This window comes from Uloborus diversus, chromosome 1 (assembly GCF_026930045.1).
Source record: "Uloborus diversus isolate 005 chromosome 1, Udiv.v.3.1, whole genome shotgun sequence".
NCBI classification, from domain to species: Eukaryota; Metazoa; Arthropoda; class Arachnida; order Araneae; family Uloboridae; genus Uloborus; species Uloborus diversus.
Window position 1 is genome coordinate 251,423,182 of NC_072731.1, and position 21,318 is coordinate 251,444,499.

The 21,318-nt window shown below is 31.8% G+C and overlaps 1 protein-coding gene across 1 annotated transcript; it reads right to left on the bottom strand.

Moving 5' to 3' along the window:
- Window positions 1–6,186: 6,186 nt before the first annotated feature.
- LOC129219887 (mucin-2-like) lies at window positions 6,187–15,205 on the bottom strand. Its single transcript, XM_054854202.1, has 3 exons — window positions 15,194–15,205; window positions 8,633–10,581; window positions 6,187–6,250 (listed from the first exon to the last, which is right to left on the bottom strand). The coding sequence occupies exons 1-3, from the start codon at window positions 15,203–15,205 to the stop codon at window positions 6,187–6,189; spliced, it is 2,025 nt and encodes a 674-aa protein (XP_054710177.1).
- Window positions 15,206–21,318: the final 6,113 nt, after the last annotated feature.

Genomic DNA, 21,318 nt, shown 5'->3' on the forward strand with positions numbered 1-21,318 from the left:
AAAAAAAAAAAAAAGCCCATGGACCCAGGTTTTTTTTGGGGTTTTTTAAATAAAACTCAAAAAAAACCCAACTAAGTTTTTTTAAAAGAAATGTGGTTTTTTTTTGTTTTTTTCAGGGAAAATGTGGGGTACTTATAGCATATTGTAGCGCAAGTATATGTACAAAGCACAAAAATTGTCTTGGGGTAAAAAAAAAAGCTGGAAAATTCGGTGTTTTCTGAAGAAAAGTATAAAAGATGATGAAACCCAAGAATGGTGAAGTTTCAGATTTTTTAGTTTCCATGATTACCAACAATTAAGGCAAAGTTACTTCTTGAGTGATAAAATCTTATGTTCGTTTTTAATTACTACGTTTTTTTTTTTTTTTTTTTTTTTTTTTTTTTTGCATTTTACTTTATTGTATTTCATTTTGTTATGCAAAACTACTGCAGAACCTCAAGTAGTTTAAATCCCTTTTACTGAATTCCAGCTTAATCAAGACATTTCTTTTAATTTTATATTGCCTGTTTCTCTATTTCTGTGTACAGAGTAAGAAATATTAAACTTTTTCGTAAAATAATGAAAATACTGTACATCCCATTCTGTTTTCTGTCCGACAGTTTGTAAAACCTGTTAATTTATAAAAAATATACCTTGTTTATTCGAGATTTGTGACGTGTTGGTTTGCAGAAAATAATTCACATGAAAGCCTTTTAGCTAGAGTAGTTTCCTCTGTGCAATCTACAAATATTGAGAAAATCAGACGTGACAGGACTTAGTCAAGATAATTTGAGTTATTTGTTGACCAGTTAAAGAAAAAAGTTAAATATATTTATTTAAAATCTTTGCAGCATTTTTTAAATGCTGTTAAGAGTTAAGAAATACTATTAAAGTTCAAAATTCATTTTTTATGTCCATTGTCTGTGGTGAAGAACAAATAAAAAAGAAGTTTAAATTGTAAAAGTATTTAAATTAATTAATATTTTCAAAAACTTCTCAGAAAATTTTTAAAAACCCATAAGTGGGCTAAATAATGTGGTTTTTTTAAATGGGTTTTTTCAAAAAAAAAAAAAAAAAAACTTTGGGTCCAACCCAGTTTTGTCCAATTTGGCCAACCCTGAAATGTACACTTGCATTAGGGCTTAAAAGCTTTTATAAATTTATTTTCAAGAGAAAGTACAGAATATAAAGTGCATGTATTAGTATATAATGCACACGCGACGAGTAGTTTGTTTTGATAGTCGAATAAAAAATTTGAACAAAAAACATTAATTTATACATTTATTGACACATACAATTGACAATATTTATACATAGGATGCAATCACAACTCGTTCATTGAAAATGAATAAATATACAAAATAATCTACAAATTACATATATTACAAACATGTTCAAATAATTCGTTCGCTACGAGCAAAGTTTAAATCAAAACTGAACTAAAGTAAAACAGTAAGTCTTATACAAAGCAGTGATTATGTTTTGAACATGCATAGACATGCACATAATAATGTACTTAGCCATTACAAATATGTAGTTGGAATATGCGACCCGTAATAGTAAAGATTTGAAATAATCAGTAAATTTAATATGTACATAATAAAACCTCGTTTCCTCCAAAGTATTGAATACTTCTTTAGGCGATTAAGATTGCTTTTTTCTTCTTTTGCCATGTATTTGATGTTAGATCTATTTGTTTTGTAAATGGTAAAAGCGTTATTGGGTGCTAGGAAGATGAAACCCGGAAAGCTCTGCAATTAAATATTACCGTCTACTTTTTGAGGCATGCATAAGTACCGTATTTATTTTTATTGATTCTTTCTTTTTGTTTATTCTTTTTCATTAATTCATTTATTTGGTTTCCTTTTTATTATTTATTTACTTATTTTTTTATTTTTTATTAATTGAAGGGTTCGGGGCAAGAATGAGATATGCCATATAATGAGAATTTTCAATTTCAGGCCAATTTCAAATTTATAAAAAAAAATGTAAAATTTTTCAAAGGTTCATTCCATAAATTTTACAAACTTTTTAACATTCATTGTCATGATTTAGATATTTTTAACATGTCCTATTACAACTTTAAATCTTCATGTTTTAACATTTTAAATGTATAGTTAGTTTTAATTGCTTTTCCTATATTGTTGCCACTGTAATTGGATTATTTCTGTAGTATGCAATGCTTTTTAATCAATAATAAATAATAAATACATAATATATTCTGAAATACTAAAACTAATACTAATATGTTTTTCCCCCAAATGACATAATCCATTGCCGTGTTTATTTCAATTTTAGTTATGACAAACAAAAGCTTTGATCAAATGGTCACTCCTTGTGGCTTGTCACATTTCTGCCACGAGGCCTTCAATTAATTTATTTGTTTTCCTTTTTATTAATTCATTTATTTGTTTTCATTTTTTTTAATTTACTTTTTTAATTAAATGATTCGAATTGTCACTCCTTGTAGCTTGTCACATTTCTGTCCCAAGCACTTCAATTCATTTATTTGTTTTCATTTTAATTAATTCATTTATTTGCTTTCATTTTTATTTATGTACGTTTTTTATTTATTTCTGCAGATGATAAATCTCGTCTTATTGATTTACTTATTTCTTTTTTTCGAGCAATTGTTTTCGAATTGGATACTTGTAGTTTACTTATTAATTATTTTTATAAAATGCGTAATTATGAAGGAGTATTCTCTATCGACTTTTTTTATTTATTTATTTAAGTCTTTTTCTTTTACAATTTCTTTTGTATTGAATGTTCTTTGTGTGTTACTATTTTCAATTTAATTTTAAATGCTTATACCCCTTATTTTCATGAATGATTATTCTTTACTTCATTTAATTTAAGAATTTCTTACCCACTATTCGAATAAAATAAGTTAGAAAATATTTTTCGTTTTCACTTTGCCTTATTTAAAATAATTAGGCTTCTTACTTTTGTTAAACATTACAGTTTTCTGCAGTAGCTTTTATTTACAACTAAAAAATCTCCCATCAAGGTATGATGGGTGAAAATTTGCTTCTACATTTGAACGCAGCCATTGACTGTTTGATGATATTTTGGTAGTTGAAGTTTCAACCCTAACTCCAGTCGATTAACCCTTAACTTCAGTAGATAGCGGTCATCGTTGACCACTTTATTTGTTTCTTTACATATTCTCCTAATATCAGCCGTGTCAAAATAAAGCATTTCCCTAACATTACCAAAATATATTATAAAATTATCATCTCGTGGTTTGAGTTTCATTTTTCATGACGTCAGCGTTACTCGATCATTCGATATTATATGTATATGGATTGCGCACATTTATCACTTCACGGCTGCTTCATGTTTGTTTTTGGTATAACTTTTGAAATCTTACGATTCATTATACCCTTTATTCTTCTTCTTCTTTTTTTTTTGTCCGACATTTGGAATGCGTAAAAAATCTGAAGAGATGATCTGAAATTTATGCAAACTCATTACTTTTAGAAATAAGAAGGAATCGCCAGGTGCATTCTTGATTGAAAAAACTTTAACTTGCAAGAAACGAATTCATTTTTAAAAAAGAAATGTAACTAATTTCCAGGCCTGCTGACCATCACCCATTTAATATCTGGTTGTTTTCTCTTACATATTACAGGCTTCTTTAGAGCATGAATAAATTAAAAGGACACTAAATTCTGTACGAATCTCATGCTATCCTCTACTCTTGGCAGTTTGCTTAAACGTACTCGGGCTGGATAAAGAGTGAAAATATTCTTGGCCGCCTAGAACGTTAATCCTCAAATAAGTCATTTAAAAACTCCTGGATAGACCATGACAGGACCTAGAAAGTACGTTTTAGTACTACCGTGGCAATGAAAGCTGAAGCTCATGTGGCATTTTTTAGAGGTTTACTTTAATGGCATGAAAAATGTGAGTGTTTATTTATTATTTTTTTCTCGATTAGCAATGTAATTTTGAGTATAACAGAAATTTCTTTCAAGAAACCTGTAGAAAAGTCAATGTATTCGGCTATTGGTACACATGGTTCTAGACGCCAATGAAAAATAGCTGAATCTTGAGCTGACGACAACGAGCTTATTTTATGTCGAAGTGTTAGGGCTGATAAAGAGCCGTTCACAAACCAATCAGATTAACTTTTCCTTAAATTTATTCATTCAACTCCAAAACTGCTTTATTAGCGTAAGTATGTGACGATATATAGTTTTCTTTTTTTTTTTAATAAGTTCATATCTAACCTATATGATGGGGGAAAAAACGTAGCGAGGGAACAGTTAACTCCACGGACGAAACTAGATATTTCATCAGTTCTCTAAATTTCTGTTTTTTTTTTTTTTTCTAATTAATCGTTTTGACTACTGAATGGATCAGTAAACAATAACAATTTTAATTTCTTTGACGCCAGTAGCTTTTACGCTTAGATTTTTCATGGCGAAAAGCAGCCCCAGGGACACACGAATGAATGCTTCTCTTACAGAAGAAGGATGTACTTTGCTTTTATTAGGGTTTTCGCTGAATTGTCGAAGATAGCTAAAAAATTATGTTTAAAAAGCAGTGAAAATGTTAAAATTAAAGTTAGGGCGAAAATTAAATTTAAAACAAATTTTAACTGACAAAAAAAATTTTCCTACAAAAAAAAAAAAAAAAAAAAAAAAAAAAAGAATCCGGAACTTTAATCAGGTGCGTTCTGGCATCAAAACACTCCTACACAAAACCAAAATTGTACTCAACGCAGCGCAATATTACGAGTTTTACACATAAATTACGCAAACAAGATAGTCAGGCTATAACAACAGCAACAAGTTCCTTCTGTTTTATTTGAGGTAGTCTATGAATAGGAAACAAAAACGTAAAAAAAAAGTTAAAATAGTGCAGTAACTTGACTACCGAACATCGAACAAGATTGTTCGATCTGGCGTAGAGCATTTTCATTTTGTTTCAAACAAGTTTAATTTTTTTCAAACTCTCTTCCACCATATTTTTAAGCATAGAAATCTTATATGAATGCTTGGAAATAAAACTTCAAGGTTACAACCGCTTTTTTTTTTTCTTCTGAAAACTAAAGCAATATTTTCAGTGTTCAGATCACTGAAAAATTCTAGCATCAGAAATAAATTATTTTTGTTCCTCAATTCGAGTGTGGAGAAAAAAAAATTATTGAAGCATTTCTGAAAAAAGGAATTTCTAAAATATGTGCGTTATCACCTTAGTACACATGGAAACATTCTTAATATAAATATTATACTCATATATATGAAACGACTTTCATTTTTCAAAGCGTAAATCATGCAAAATTAAAAGAGATTATTGATTGAAAAGCAAGCTCGTGTAGTTCCAAGAGTTAACTAATTCAAGCATTGAGAAGGAATAAAAGATGGAGAGAGAGAAACCTTCAATTCTTGAAGCAAGGATCCCAATTCACGTGATATATATGAAAGTAAAGTTTTGGAAGAAATCAGGTTTCTTCCTCTCGTTTCACATAAAACTCCCATTTGTCGAATTTGAATCATGTGACTTGAGATCTTTTTCCTAAGTCAATAATGACTTTCTCTCTAAAGTTACTAATTTCTACTCTATGGATGCAAGAACTAACTCATCAATCGCATGATTTACTTCATTTGAGGGACATTGGGTACAAGAGATTAGTAGAAGACGTGTCCCACTCCCTTCAAGTACTTAAAAAGTTTGGCTCATTTTATGTTTATAATTTCTTAAGAAAATAATTAACTCCTGATGGCTTGTTTAGTATATTCTTATACTGAGATACTGTTCTGCAACAGCAGATGTCAAACAACTTTTTAAAAACAGAATAAATAATACAAGAAATTAATAATATTGTCATTCGACACAATGCTTCTCAACCTTCAGAAATTAATCATCATTTTTTTTGTTTTTGGCTCGTTTCTCTTACGTAAGTAATATGAGTGACTTTCTTGTTCCACATGATACATCACATCAAAAACAAGACGGTTGATATAAATAATTTTAAGATTAAAAAATAAGTTGTTTATCAATTCAGGTCCAAAACTGTTCAAAATTTCTTATTTATAAAAAGTCTCCAATCAAAATCCGACGATTTCCTGCATAAAAATAGTTCAAAGTAAGCAAAGTAAGCCGTAATGTTCTGCGGCATGTCTTATGAATCATTCCTATAGACTTTTGCGCACCATACTTACGGAAGGCGAGGCTAATTTATTTTGCTATTCGCAATTAAATGCTACCAGCGCTTGAGACTAGGTGGTTGCACTCCATCGTTCCACCGTCGATGACTATTCTGAAAATAAGTAAAAAGAAACTATGAAGATACCAGACATGTATTTGAGAAATTAACTTTGAAGCTTATTTTACATCTTAACAGGGAACCGCACGATTTATGTAATAATGGGGAAAAAATAGGTAGAGCAATCGAAAGAGCACATGAATTATTTTTTTGTTTTCTTTCTTTTTTTTTTTTTTTTTCCTTTTTTCCTCCATTTTTTGACACCTAAATTATTTGCCCTTCTCTCTCCGTTGTCAAGATATAAAGTCCTGAAGTCTGCCAATATTTTTAAAAAAGTCTTCACTTTTCAGGATTTGGCGCGAAATGGAAGGTAACCCGGGACTTCATCGTCGGCATGTAGCAGGATACCCATCTGTAAAGCTTGTGAAAAATGTCTTCCATTTCTCACCGAAACTTGCTAAATTTGGCGACCTTTCCTAAAAATTCGGTAGACTTTAAGAACTCACATTTCAATAATTGAGTGACGAGGTCAAATATTTTTAACATCCAAAACCTGTTTTATTTGCTCGATCGACTGCTGCTTATTTATTTTTTTTTCATTAATACACTATCGTATGGTTGCCTGGTTAGAAAAACTCGTCTTTCAATAGAATACTCGTATACCAACAAATAGTGGACAAATTTATATTTCCACGTAGTTGTTTCATTGAACAGTTGCGCGTTTCTAAGAAAATTTTCGAAATCATAAAAGCTGATTTCGTAAACAGACCTTATATTATGACAAGCAGACATAAAGTTTATCTTTGAGTTGATTTGCATTCAGTACTTTTCCAGTAGATTTCTCAATTCATCTGAATTATTTTTTTTACACTTCAGTAATTTTATTTCGGATGAAGTCAGTATTTTCTCTATTGTACCTCGAATCATCAATTTCCATGCTAATTTTATGTTTATTTTAGAGCACATTTTCCTACTGAATTCTTATTCAATAGATTCTATTTTGTAGTAATTGTTTCATTTAATAATGCATAATACTTCGAGTATTTAATCATTACATGCAATTCACGCTCACCAAATTTGCGTCAACTTTTATGTGGACTTTTTGTTTTTTGTTAAGCAGTGGTAACCAACCTACGGCCTTCAGGCCCCACATCCAGCCCGCGGAGAGGATCTGTGTGGACCGTCGATTCGTTCAATGTTACAAATCGGAAAGCACGATTAGTGACAATGTCTCAAGTTTTGAGTCTAATACCAGACACTGGTTACTGAAAAACATGACTTTAATAAAATAAGCATCAAGTAAGGGTATAACAACAATTATTGGTTTGTATTTTCTTTTCCATATTTATTATAAAAGAATAAAGAATTTTGAACATTTTTAGGTGTTCTGACCTGCGAGAACATTTTAATAGAAGTGCGGGGGGTAGAAAAAGCTTGGGCACCACTACTATTAAGTGAAGACCTTTACAGTTTCAATTCCTTGTACAAATAATACCAGTTTATTTTGATTTGCAGTAACCTAGAGAGCAATCTTTTAGAGGAAACTTTTTTTTAATATTAACCACATTCAACAATCATAACATATTTCAAATTTCTCTCTGTGTGTGTGCCTTTGTGTGTGTTTCATTCATTTTAAAATATTATAAATTATTTTTGAGTATAGATTGTCAAATTTTTGATGACTGCAAGTTTTAAGTACATGTACTTTATTTACATTTACCTACATTTACTTTAGAATTATGTATAATTCTCGAAAAAATAACCATAATTTTAGTACTGATGAAGAATTGTTTGAAACTTATTCATAACTCTGAAGATTTCTTTCTAATAACAATACATTTAAATATTAAATCTGAAACACGCATCTGCTGCGTCTTTAGAAAAGAGTCAGCTTTACTCGTAGGGAAAATTTGGAAGCACTGAAAAGTGTTTAAAAAAAATTTTAAATTAAATTGAAATAGAAAAATAATTTATTTCTTGCAAAAAAGTGAACAAAATTAGTTTTCTAATGCGGAGAGAACAAAAATTCTCACTATATTGTAACGCAACTTGACTAACTTAAGAAGACTATTATGCCTTAATATAGAGCTAATTCCGTTTTGCAAGTCTATTTTAACTGTGTAGCGTTACGTTGTTTTGAAGCTTAAGATACAAATCTGTTTTTAATCGAAAACCATTTTTAGAGGTATAAGTTTAACTCGGTTTTATTGCATTGACTTATCTGTTTACATATTGTAAAAGGTGGACATAGCTGTAGTGCAATTTCTAAAATCGAGTTAGCTGCAATAGGATCGTATCAGAAAAAATAAAACATTTACTTCTTTATTACTTACTTCCATAAAATCAAAACTTCTTTGAGGTTGCCTCAATGGTCCTTTATTACTTGCACTTATTTCTCCTGGAGGGCGCATCATTGCTGGATTAGGACTAATGTACCTGTTGTCAGTTTCTGAAGGTGGATTCCTCCACGAATGAAAATCAGTTGCACCCTGAGTTGGATAATTTCTAGGTGGATTTGCAAGATAAGGTTGGCTGTTAGGAACATCTTTGCTTCTAGAAAACTGATTCGGAGACTGCCGATGTCTTAGCAAATCAGTGTAGAACGAACGATTTAATTGACTTGGTGCAGACTGGAAATTTTGCTGATTGGGAGACCTTTCAGGAGTTCCAAAGTCCGTTCGGGGAGTAGTTAACTCGTTCCAAAATTTTCTTTCTGGCTTCTTGCGTAATCCTCTCAAGTGTGCTGTCCAGTTGTTGTATTTAGGCTTCAGAGGTTGACCTTGATGATCTCGCACAACTCCAACCGTGACCTCTCTCCAAGATGGAACGTCGGTCACGGAATGTTTTCGTGTGCTTTTCAAATCAATCAAAACAGGCAGAGAGGTAACAACTACAACATCAGGCCCCGATGGATGGTTTGATATTCGTGACGCAAGGTAAGGTACCAAGTTATTTCGAACATATGGTGCTGAAGTTGCCCTTTCGGCGATTGTAGGAGTTGATTTTGGAGTTGTTGTAGGTTCCGTCACAACTGCATCTGATGACTGAATTCTTGCTAAAGAATTCGATTCATAGGTGTCGTTGCAATCATGTGTAGGTAATATATGCTTTTTCAACAAGGAGTTGTCGATGTTATCTTCTGTAGACAAAACTAAGGCTAAATGATTCTTGAAACTCAAACATTTTGATGTCGGGACGGAAGGCTGCGTCTGAATTAAAGCACTATGTTCTGCAGTTTCTATTGATTTTGGCGTTGTGGGGATTGTTGTCGGTGAGGTTGTGGTGGTTTCTTTAGTTACAGTAGCTATTTCCCTTAGTTTCTCAGTATGTGTCACCGTTGTAGCGATGAGAGGAGCGTGGACTGGTTCGTACTGATGCTGAAGAGAAGACATTTCTTCCGATGTCATGATAAAAAATGGGCTATCGCCAATCATTGGAGTCACTTTAGATGCATTGCCTACTTTGTTTATGAATGGTTCCGTCGTAGGTAATACAGCATCTGTTGTAGTTGCTGGGCTAGTTGTTGTACTTTCTTGGAAAGGAAAAGGCTTTTTGTGCTCAAAATTAAACGGTGATCTGGATGGAGTGTTTGTGACAAATTCGTGATCGCTGTGGTCTGTATCATCTTCACTTTCATAGGCAGCTGGTAAGTCATTCACTCGTTCACTCTCATTTAAATCGAATTCATTGTTTTCTTTTGATGTTGGTATCGACTCCAGGCGTTTATAGGACACTTCATAACTCTTGCCATCATCGAACACTACACCAGAATTGATGTTTGTGGGACTGTTCGGTTTCACAACATCTTCTGATGCAAATTTTATTTGTTTGGGTTTTACATGCAAATGCAGCTGAAATTTCGAAATTAGCACCGCTGTGCCATCTGGGAAGAAACGCAAAAGCAAAGCAGGTCTCCTCTCATGATAAGGTTCGTCTAGCTCCGGATTTTTACCTTGCTTTATCACTGGAGGCTTGGTATTTCTTTCACGTTCTCTTCCTCTTCTAATTGATTGGGTAACGGGCTCAACAGAATCTTCTGGGCAACAGAAGAACAAGTCATTTTTATTGCGTCTCGTCTTCATCGTAGTCATAGCTGTCGTTGGAATTGCTTGCAGTCTGTCGAAGGAGATGCTCGTGGATGGTACAGGCGGAGTAATGTCAACTGTCGAATTATCTGTTTCAGTAACATTTAACAGTATAATCGGCTCAAACTCTGAAGTTGCGTTTGTGGTATTTAGAAAGACATTTGATTCCAGTTCAGAGCTCTCTTCGCCTTCTAAGGTATCATTAGAAAAACTATCAATCATCTCTTCATTTTCAATGTTTGTTGGTGCTGATGAAGATATTTTGACTAGGAAGAAGACTATGCACAAGAAAATAGTTAACTGCAAATAGAAAAAAAAATTAGTAATCATGTCTTAGTAGATTTTTAGTATATTTTGCGTCATTAAAAGTTAAGACAGTTTCCTTTAAAACTGTATAATACTTGAGTTGAAGGTGTTCCAGTAAAAACCATTGTTTATAACATAACTGTTTCGTAAACAATATTTCGTTCTGAATTTCCGGTGTCTCACCAGTTTTGCCAACATTTTATCCCCCCCCCCCCCGTTTTTCAGTTTCAATCATACTTTTTGTTAGATTAAAGGGGGGAGGAAATTTGAAATGTCAGCGAAACTGAGGATAAACGGAAATTCCCGAATAAAATTTCTACCTTTTTCAGTTAAAAATCTAATGTGAACAACACATACCTTCCTTGCACGGCTGTTAAATAGCCTGTATGTTTTAACAATGGAAAATAAATAGATGCGCATGCAGGCGTGTCAGAAGTTATACCTCTCTAAAGCAAAATGTCTTATACATTTCACTTTTTTTACGCACATTTGCCGAAAGTAAAGGCATGTAAATATCAAAAGAAGATTTTGAACAGGAGTGGTTTTCTTAATGATTCAATGAAAGTCTTTAATTGTAAGTGTGCTGTAGGGACATTCCACGGAAAATGATAATTTTGTCCCGCACGTGACGCTTCGTACATTTCACAAAAAATAATAATTTAAAAGGATGATGTACAAAATTTTGTTGCTTAAGAAATCATGAACGCATGTGTGTGACTTCTTACGCAAAAACTTTCTTCAAAAATTATTTCTTTTTTATGAAATATAAGAACGTCACGTGAGGGACAAAATGACCATTTTCAATAGAATGGGCACAGACATATTTTATTTTTCAATGGTTTAAATAATTATTTCTAAACTAAAGAGATATGTTTCCTTTACGTTTGATCCATAGCTTTCAAAATCTACAATTTGTTTCGTCATTGCTGTATTAATAGAGCAAAAATATGAGCTTTTTCATTAGCAAGTTACCAGAGGTTGACTTTGGATGTCCCGCACGTGACGCATGTAAATAAATTTTATTTTGAATAACAAAATCGTTTAATAAAAATATAATTGTGTCAGGAGTGTCTTTGTATCAAATGTAAAGATTAAAGAAATTGTATACCATTGTTTCATTAAAATATTAAGAGATATAACGAAATGATAATGAAATTTAAGTGTATTTTTGTCCCTCACGTGACGGTGGACTGGTCCTGTAAATGTTTTCTTGAGGGGCAAATAAAAGAAAAATTTCAGAGTTCAGTATTTTCTAGTTTTCATCTGAATGATGATAAACCCTAGAAAATACGACCGAAAATACGTATAAGCTGGTTACTACAAAATATTAAGTTATATATTTCCTAAGAAACTAGACGGGAAAATCGGGACCTAATTCTTACAATACTCGACAAAAAATAAGTTTTGCAGAGAAATAAGAAGAAATAGAGCGACGCAGGGAATAATTGTAAGTAGTATTAGTTGAAGATGATTAGTTATATTGAAATTGATCTAAACGTTACGTTGCAATAATTTCCAAAAAAATATTATTCCAACATTTTTAGTAAAAAAGATCTCAATTCAAACGTAATTAATTTTTTTTTTTTCAATACAGAAGCATACAGATGCAAACAAAAAGACAATATATGTTTGTGTCACACCAAAGGCTACCATGAATATGAAAATTCAAAATTGAATCAATAAAAAATGTTTCGACATCTTTTATGCGACATTTTACTATGCATTTAGGCATGAGTAAAATGTAGGTATTGTACCTTGCGACACTTTTCATACTTTGATCTTTAACGTCAATTATTTGAATCAAATTTAAAATCTAAAAGTTACATTAAAACACCCCAACATACTTCTGTGCAATATATTTTTTTAATTCATACAGTTTGAAAATAAAATATTCGAAGCTGTGCCAAGGTACAAACATCCTATTGTATCTTGGGACGCATCCTGTTGTACTAGGGGAAAGTCTTCAGGATTCAGGAAACAGCCATATACTTGAACCAATTTTGCACTAAAAATATTTTTTTTCATAGTAGTGAATTAAATCATAAATAATTAATTATGAATAATGAATTATAAATTAGTATCTAACATTAAATATATTTAAAAAACTGCATAAGATTAGAACATTTTTCCATGTTCCTAAACGTATCTTAATTATTAAGAACCATGCATATGCCGTACCTTGGAACTTGTCCTAAGGTACCAAATGTTTGGCTGTCACAAAGTACAATCACCACGTGGTTTAAGAAAAACCAAAATGATCGTCAATATAGATGCACTATCAATATTTTCTCATAAGCAAAATCTTGAGGTAGTAGGGATGCCTGATTCGAATTTAGTCGAGTTGAGTAGCTTTTGTAGTAGTTTTGCCAATTTAATCCAATTCACATCCGTGAGAACAACTCTCAAAAAAGAGGTAAACACTGTCCGTGTTGCAGCTAAACTTATTAGAGCCCCACTATACTGCGAGCACCTTTGGAGGCATAAATTTTCGTTTGTAAGTCATCAGTAATAATAGTAGAATCACTTGTTATTTGATTTTTTTATACAATAAAAATTGTTGAAAACCGCTCCTCCATTTCAAGCACAAGTTCTTTACGCTGCTTTCACACAGTTAGCTATATACTGGTAAAACAACTAGCGTATATTCACAACATTGTTGTGGGGAATTTCAAGGAAAAAATAGGTTTGTGACGTATGTGTAACGCTTAATGCACGTGGAATCAATTCATTTTACCCCTTTTTTTTAAATATAATCACACAATTCCGTTAAAGAAAAAGTACCTTAAAGAAATGCAGTTTTACAAGTTCGTAAGTAATCAAAGAAAAACGTTTCACATTGTGCAGAGGTTCCCAATGTTTTCCAATACGCGGCACCTTTTTGAAGTATTGGAATTTTCTCAAGTTACCCTAGTATATTTCTATTACATGTATACATATTTATACCACGGACACTTTGTTGCTCTCATTACTTCTCTCTGTGGCACACACTAGGGAAACCCCGATATAGGGTAATGAGGGTACCTGTGAACTTTTTTTTTTTCAAAAAATCTTATTACTACCTTCGAGCAAAACTCTCCACCTGGTTTAATAGTCTTGTCTTCATACGTGGATATTTTGACTTTTTTCAAAAAAAATTATAGTACATTGTGTTCAATTGCTCACGTGGCTTCTACAAGGGGGCTCATGTGATCATCCTCTCTCTATCTCTTTTACATGAAACATATCTGTAGGTACTAATTACATTGAAGGGTTCGTTTCTATTGCTAAAGTCTTGTTTGTTAAAACCACTGCAATGTAAATAACTATTTAGTAGAAATTCTTGCGTATAAAGTTGTGAAAAAATATTTGTTCCCTACTTCCTTAACAAACATTTTTTATTGTGATGGAAATGTCAAATCTTTATTTGGAAATCCCTGCATTTTCCATTAATCGTTATGATTTGAATGTAGTTATAATATATGGTGAACTAGTCTAGTAAAAGATGAAAAAACTTTACATAGAACTTTTCTGTAAAACGCTTAAATTTCTGAAGTATATCTTCAATATTTAAAATATGAGGGGAAAAAAAGAAATTTTGAGGTACAGAAGCTCTCTAAGTAAAACTTGATTTATAAAATTTCTTTCTTCCCACAAAACAAAAATTCAACATCAGTAACTTTTCTCAATACAAACAGATACAATGTAATTCTCAAAAAGAAAATAGTCTTTTTTTCAACAGAAAATGAAATTTTCTTTCTATTTAATCGATAACATAAATAGTGCTTTTAAGTTTCAAAACATATTAAAAGTTTGCTTTATATTTCTTCAAAGACATTTAATCATGAACTATAAATGTAAACTTGATTCAAATTACTTTCGATAGTTTAAAACACTTTAATGCAATATTTGTAAAAACAATGACTTAAAGAACTTAATTAAAAAACGCAAAAAAATTGATAGCTCTTGAGAACACAGAAATCAACTATAATAAGTTATATTAAATCGGCAATTCCACGGGTAACTGGATGATATTTTTATAGCAAAACAGTAAGTATTTTTAAACGTTCAAAGTAAAATACACGTCGCGCAAACGATCGTTTCTCCTGGATTATTGTATTTTTCAAACTAAATTTAATTTTTTAATTGAATTCTCGAAACACATTTTGGATTATTTTTAAAAATTTGTTAAACACACTGTAACTGACTGACATTTAAAAAAGTAACATGTCAGTCAGATATTTTGCTTTTGATATTTTTTTTTAAAAAATCATTCAAAATATACGTATTTCCTGAATTAAATTAAACCATTAAATTAAGCTTAAAAAATACAATAATCATGGGGAAAATATTTTTTGTGAAATGTATATTTTGAGTTGAATACTGCAAAGTACCCACTGTTTTGCTTTTAAAATGTCAGTCAATTACCCGTGAAATTGACAAAGTAATTATTTTTAAAAATTAAGTGGTTCTTTTAATTAAAAAAAAGAACAAGAAATAAATCCTCAAAACCGAAAAATACTAACTCCTTCTACTATCATCCCCTTATGTAAGCGCTAGTAAAAATTACAACCGAAATTCCACCAATACAAAACCTAAAAAAAAAAAATGCATTCCACAAAACACTTACCTTGTCAATCATTTTCACGTTTCAAGTTGCTATGAGCAGTGCTATACTCCAAATGGACCTCCCCTAAAGGAATGGTCATCTTTTCTTTGACGGTTAAAAAATTCTTAACTGCCAATTTTAGTGACCCCTTTCCTGGCGCATGCGCAGCTCCGGTTTCTCCCTTCCTGCTTTCAGAAGTGAAAAAAAAAGGGAAACTATTTGCCAGATCACTGAGCACAGATATTGACAACTTAGGTTTGCCACTTCAATTCTATTATCGCTTCTTTCAGACTATTGATTTGCTGTTTCCCATGACTCTCGTGGCTGCTGTTGTGAAAGTTGAGTTGCTGTTGTTGCGCTGTTGAGTTGAATGTATTATGCAGTTCAGTATAACAAACTGGTGTCGATATAAGCGATAATGGAAGATCAGAGTTATCTTGATCTGTTGCAAAACTCGCAAAGATAATTAATTGGTTTTAAAAATTTGCTCTGATAAGTGCTGTTACGCAATGACAAATGGTGACAAATGCGTAGAAAATGTTCTTTGTATTTATTTAGAGCACGAATATAAATGTGCAACTTTTCAGGAAGTCGAAATATTACCGACCTCTAATGATGCATACGAAATGAATTTCTTTGATTGATTTTTGGGGTTTTGTTTGTCTAACAAATTGAGTAATTAACCATTCTCTATTAAGTTGCCTAACAATGTTTTGGAAAAGTAGATGAAAACGATAGGGACAAAAAAACCCGATTTTTTAAAACAAAGTTTCACTATTTTTCGATTGCAGGGATTCCTTACGCTTTCAGGGGCTGTGTCCCCTTTGTTTTCTAATGTGAGATCACGCCTCCTCCTCTGCTTATGTGGTCAATGCAAGCTGTGCAATTGAAAAGTTGGATTTTGAAACTGAAGCTGATTCGAATAACTGAAGCAAATTATCAAATGAAAATGTAGAAAAAAAATTGAATTTTGACATCTGGAATTCAAATTATGTTTTTCGCAATCATGAGTCTGTGTGGCTGTATATAGGCGTGTGTTTTTGTGTCTGTGTGCAGGCATGAGTCTGTGGGTATGTATGTATGTGTGTAGGTATGTATGTGTGTAGGTGTGTATATGTGTGTATGAGTAGGTGTGGGTGTGTAGGTGTGTGTGTAGATGTGTATGTATGTGTGTAGGTGTGTATATGTGTGTATGAGTAGGTGTGGGTGGGTAGGTGTGTATGTATGTGTGTAAGTGTGTATATGTGTGTATGAGTAGGTGTGGGTGTGTAGGTGTGTATATGTGTGTATGAGTAGGTGTGGGTGTGTAGGTGTGTGTGTGTGTAGGTATGTGTTTGTGTGTGTAGGTGTATGTGTAAGTGTAGACAAGTAAGTGACGCAACTTAGGGACCGTTTTCGCTAGAGGAGCAGCATCGTGAGGCGGCCAGCCGACGGTGGTGCTACAGAGGGAGACGGAGGGAAAATAAAATCATAGGAACATCAAAACAGTAAAATGAGAACAAAAAGCAATGTGATGACTCAATAAGTTCGTACACAAAATTAAATACTACTACACACTAATTTATTTGTATATTATTATTAGAGCACATGAAACCCAAGAACTAAAAACAAATTGACTTCATATAATTTAGAATCTAGGGGAGGTTGAATGTTATGCTAGTTCCTTTCATGGCATCAATGAGAACTGGGCAAGGCACATTTCAGGTTATTTTCAATGACTAGTTTGATATGTTGTCTTTTTATGTTTGCTAATAAAGATCCAGATTCCCGGAGAAATGTGACTGTAAACTACTAAAAACTTCCACAAAAAATGTTTTTAATTCTAAAGACCATTTCTGTAAGTTTTGCACTAAAAAGTATGAAATGAGATAAGTATATGATTTCGTGATTGCAACACTCAAAAATTGAAGTTGATCTGAATATATTTTTGTTTAAGTTAATTCTAAAGCAGCCAATAAAATATAAATGATAAATTGAGAGAAGAAACATAGCGGTTTCGTAAAAGCTTTTCGTACAGAGTTGTATATCGCTTATTATTCTCTCAAATTTTAAATTTTAATTACATTGGCAGCTTTAGAATTCACATAAACATAAATATGTGAAGATCAAGTTCAATTTTTGAGAGTTGCAATCAAGAAATCATATATTTATTTTATTTCATCCCTTTTAGTGCGAACCAAGCTTATAGCAATAGTCTGTAGAATTAAAAAACATCTTTTGAAATTTCATTTTAAAGTTTTTACGATTCAAAATTCATTCGAGGTGCGACTGTTTGAATAGTTTAGGGTAACAAGTACATATACAAGTACATATACTTGTTACCCATCCTTCTTAAAAAACAAAACAAAAAAAAAAAAACGGTATTGACTTCCATTTTAATATGAGTGTATTGCTCATATGTTCGAATTTGAAAGCACTTTTGAACAAGTATAGCGAAAAGAAAAAGCTTAAAAAACACCCACAAACATATGGTTGCTTAAGTTCAGCCTTGAAATTAATATTCTAAATTTATTAATAATTCATTCATTCATTGTTTCTTCTGTGGCAACTACTAAAAAGCGGAAGTATGATGACTTTCGCTTCTAATTACTATTATTTTTTATTGTTTTTAGCAACAAATAAAAACCAGAAGCAAAACGCAGGGGTTATGATAAAGAAAGTAAACTGGGAAATAGTTTTTAAATAAATTTTTAAAAAAGAGGTTTTTACAATGCTGGAAAATATTACATGTAAAAAAATTGAACAAATGGTAGTTAGTTTTGCTTTGAATATTTGAAAAAATAAAATAATATTTTTTTAAATATTCACGCTTTTCTTCCAATTCTTCTACTCCCCTCTCTGAGGAGCGCGGCTCCTAGAGGTTCTTATTTTTTACACCGTCCCTCTCTTTGTTTTTCGCTCTTAAAATAAGTCTAATAAAATTTATTTCACGCAACGTTAAATGCCAGTGTCAATTTCTCAGCTGTATCGACTCATTTATTTTTATTGCATGCTCATATATGCACGTTTTGATAATACACAAATAAATAAATAAATAAATAAATCATACAAAATACGCATTTTTTTAATGCCTTTTAGATGGAGTATTGGTGTGGTGCTCGCCCTAAGCGTGCTCTTGTAATCGTGACATAGATCAAATTACTAATGTATATTAAAATAAAAATAGAAACTCATAAAACTCTGCAAATGGTTCTAAATAAAAGTAGCTCCAAAGGGGTCTTTAAAAATTTTTTTTGAAAAAGAAATAGAAACAAGATCGTATAGGACATTTTTTTCGTATTTATTTATTTTTGTTTATTGTTATAGTAATTATTTTATTATGTATTTAGTTATGAGTACAATTGTTTTCGTATTATTATTATTATTATTATTATTATTATTATTATTATTATTATTATTATTATTATTGCTATTATTATGCTTTGCACGTGTATTAGATTCAATTTCTTTGCAATAAAAATATTACGAAGCACTTGATTTCCGATTTAAAACCTCTTTTTTGATGTACAATATTTTTACTGAATTTCTTTGTTTTTAGATACCTTAAAAATTTTTATTGCTAAATTTCTGATTTAAAATACATTTCTCTGTTATAGACTGCTTGTTAAATTGCCTGCTGATAAATTGCAGAATAAGTTGTTGATACTCCAAACTACCCTCGGCTAGTAAAAAATTAATAATTTGATTGCCTTTTGCTTCGTTCTTTTTTTTCTTTTAGGATCACAAGGTTAATTCGTAATGAACTATATTTAGCAGTACAATTTTCCAACAGATATTATGAAATGATATTGACTTTCTTCCATAATGTAATCAAGTACTAAAAATGTCTACAACTATTAAGTGTGCCCATTCAGTAATTAATTACCATTAATTGTTTTCCTAGTATTAATTAATGATTTATACGGAAATGTCCCAGAATTCCTTGAAAGCAATCCTATACGTTCTCAAATCAAGGCATAGGTATGTACCAAATGCTATTCTGTTCAACTATACTGGTATATGAAGCAGATGTGATATTTCGTGACGCATTGTGCAAATTTTAGAATCTCCAGCCATTTACTAGATACAGTCCAACGAAAAATCTCCTTGGTGGTTCCTGTCTTAATGAACGTTTTATATTCTAAAAAGCGTCAGTTCTGTCGATGTACCATTTCATTTTCTCTTATTGCAAATTTCTGAGATTCGAAAAAACCATAGAAAATTCCAAATTCACCTTGATTGAATATGCACATGACTTGACATGAGAAACCAGGTTTCATCGAATATTAAACACCTGTAAGCGTTCTGATTCCATCATAAAAGGGGAGGAAGCAACCCTATGCAGTCGGCACCTTTCCAATCAAGATTCTAAACCCATAGCTGGATCAATTCCACAGATGAATAGAAACGCAGCGAACAAAAGTCGAAAAGGAAACATGCCCCTGGGCCCATTCTACACTTTCTCTTTCTTCTACAGAAACAAAAGCCCTCCTTTTTTTTCCTTCGTCAATACTCGCCATTGCTATCTTCGAAACTGATCAAAATAATGTGACTACTGGGCCACCAATTTTCACATGAGCTTTTTCTACTCCATTGCTAACGAGTTACGGAATGGAATTACATAATGGCCTGTTTTTTGCCGTTATTATTATTATTATAATTATTTTCCACATTCAGCAAGGGTGATTAGAGACCGATGGAGAGAAGAAAAAAAACAATAGTTTCCTGGCAAAAAAAAACGTTTGTATAACTGCTAAATTGCTAATGACTGACACCGAATGATAATTTCCGGGACTTGCATCTGTAAAGAGGATGATGTCAAGAATGAATGGCGCTTTCAGGGGAGGATCATTGTTCCATTCTATTTATACCAGGTGAACAAGAAAGTGAAAGTTGCTTCCTTCGGGAATCAATGCGCATTGTTTGGTATAAATGGTAACTTTCTTCCACAGTTTAGAAGAATCGTGTATTTGCAGTCACTTCCGAGGAAAACATCTTTTTGTTTTAGGCTGACACATTGATAAATGGATCGAATACAAAATCTAGCGTAGAGTTATTTATATCTACCGGCAAATCTGTTAAAAACAGTTTCTACATGTTGTATTTGCTGATTTCTATTTGGTAGTATAACACCTCGGGTAGCAAGTTAAATGTTTCTACATCATTAAAACTAATTTTTACGTCGTCCGCTTATGAACTAAGTTTTATGTTTATTCTTTTACCTTTTTAAACATTATTTAGCGTAATCTATTATGTTAACAGAAATTATCTTTGTTTTAATTTACATGCAACGTTTTTTCTGTTTTTTTCTGCACTATCATTTTTTAATTGAATCCTTCCAAGAAAAGAGATTTTTTTGTTTTAGGTCGTCAGATTCGTAAATGGATCTAGTGCCATCTCTAGTGGAAATCAAGTTTTACGTGTAATATTTTCCAGGGTTGCGGAGTCGGAGTCGGACTGGTTTTGGAGTAAAGGAGTCGGAGTCGCAGTCATTGGAAAACATACCGAATTCGATTGCGGGCATCTGTTTTCTTAATTTTCATTGACTGTCCTTTCATTAAAAAAAAATAATAATAATAAAAACGGACTACGAATTGGTTGGATTAATGGATAAAGACCTACTAATAAGAAAAAAAAAATGTCATTGGCAACTAGTTGACTTCTTTATTTATCGAACTTTCAATTTCTATAAAAGCTACCTCCGCCGACCCACTAGTTTGCATGCTTTTATATCTTTCTTATTAGCAACTGTCAGCAGAGGTTTTGTTCCCTAATATTTCGTAGGCAGAAGCAGTTTTTGAATCGGAAATAGTCACTTTCAAATAACAATAATAATGTATTTTTTACTTTGACCCCAGTTATAAAATAGTAAAAGAAATGTATTCGTGGGGCAAGTCGAGATCCAAAGCCTGGGTGGAAACTTCTGAGGGGGCGGCAAATTCAAATCGATTTTTGCGCGAAAACGCTAATCCAAAAAATCCAATAAAATATGCCACACTTTTTTTTTTGATCTAAAGTCTAATTTATTTTATTATTATTATTATTATTTATTTTTTTTTTTGGTTTTCATTTAAAGCTATGAAATAAAATCAGTAGTATCAATCATTCATTTTCAATTCACTTATTCATTCATTCACTTGTTTCCTTATTTATCAGCTCATTTTTTC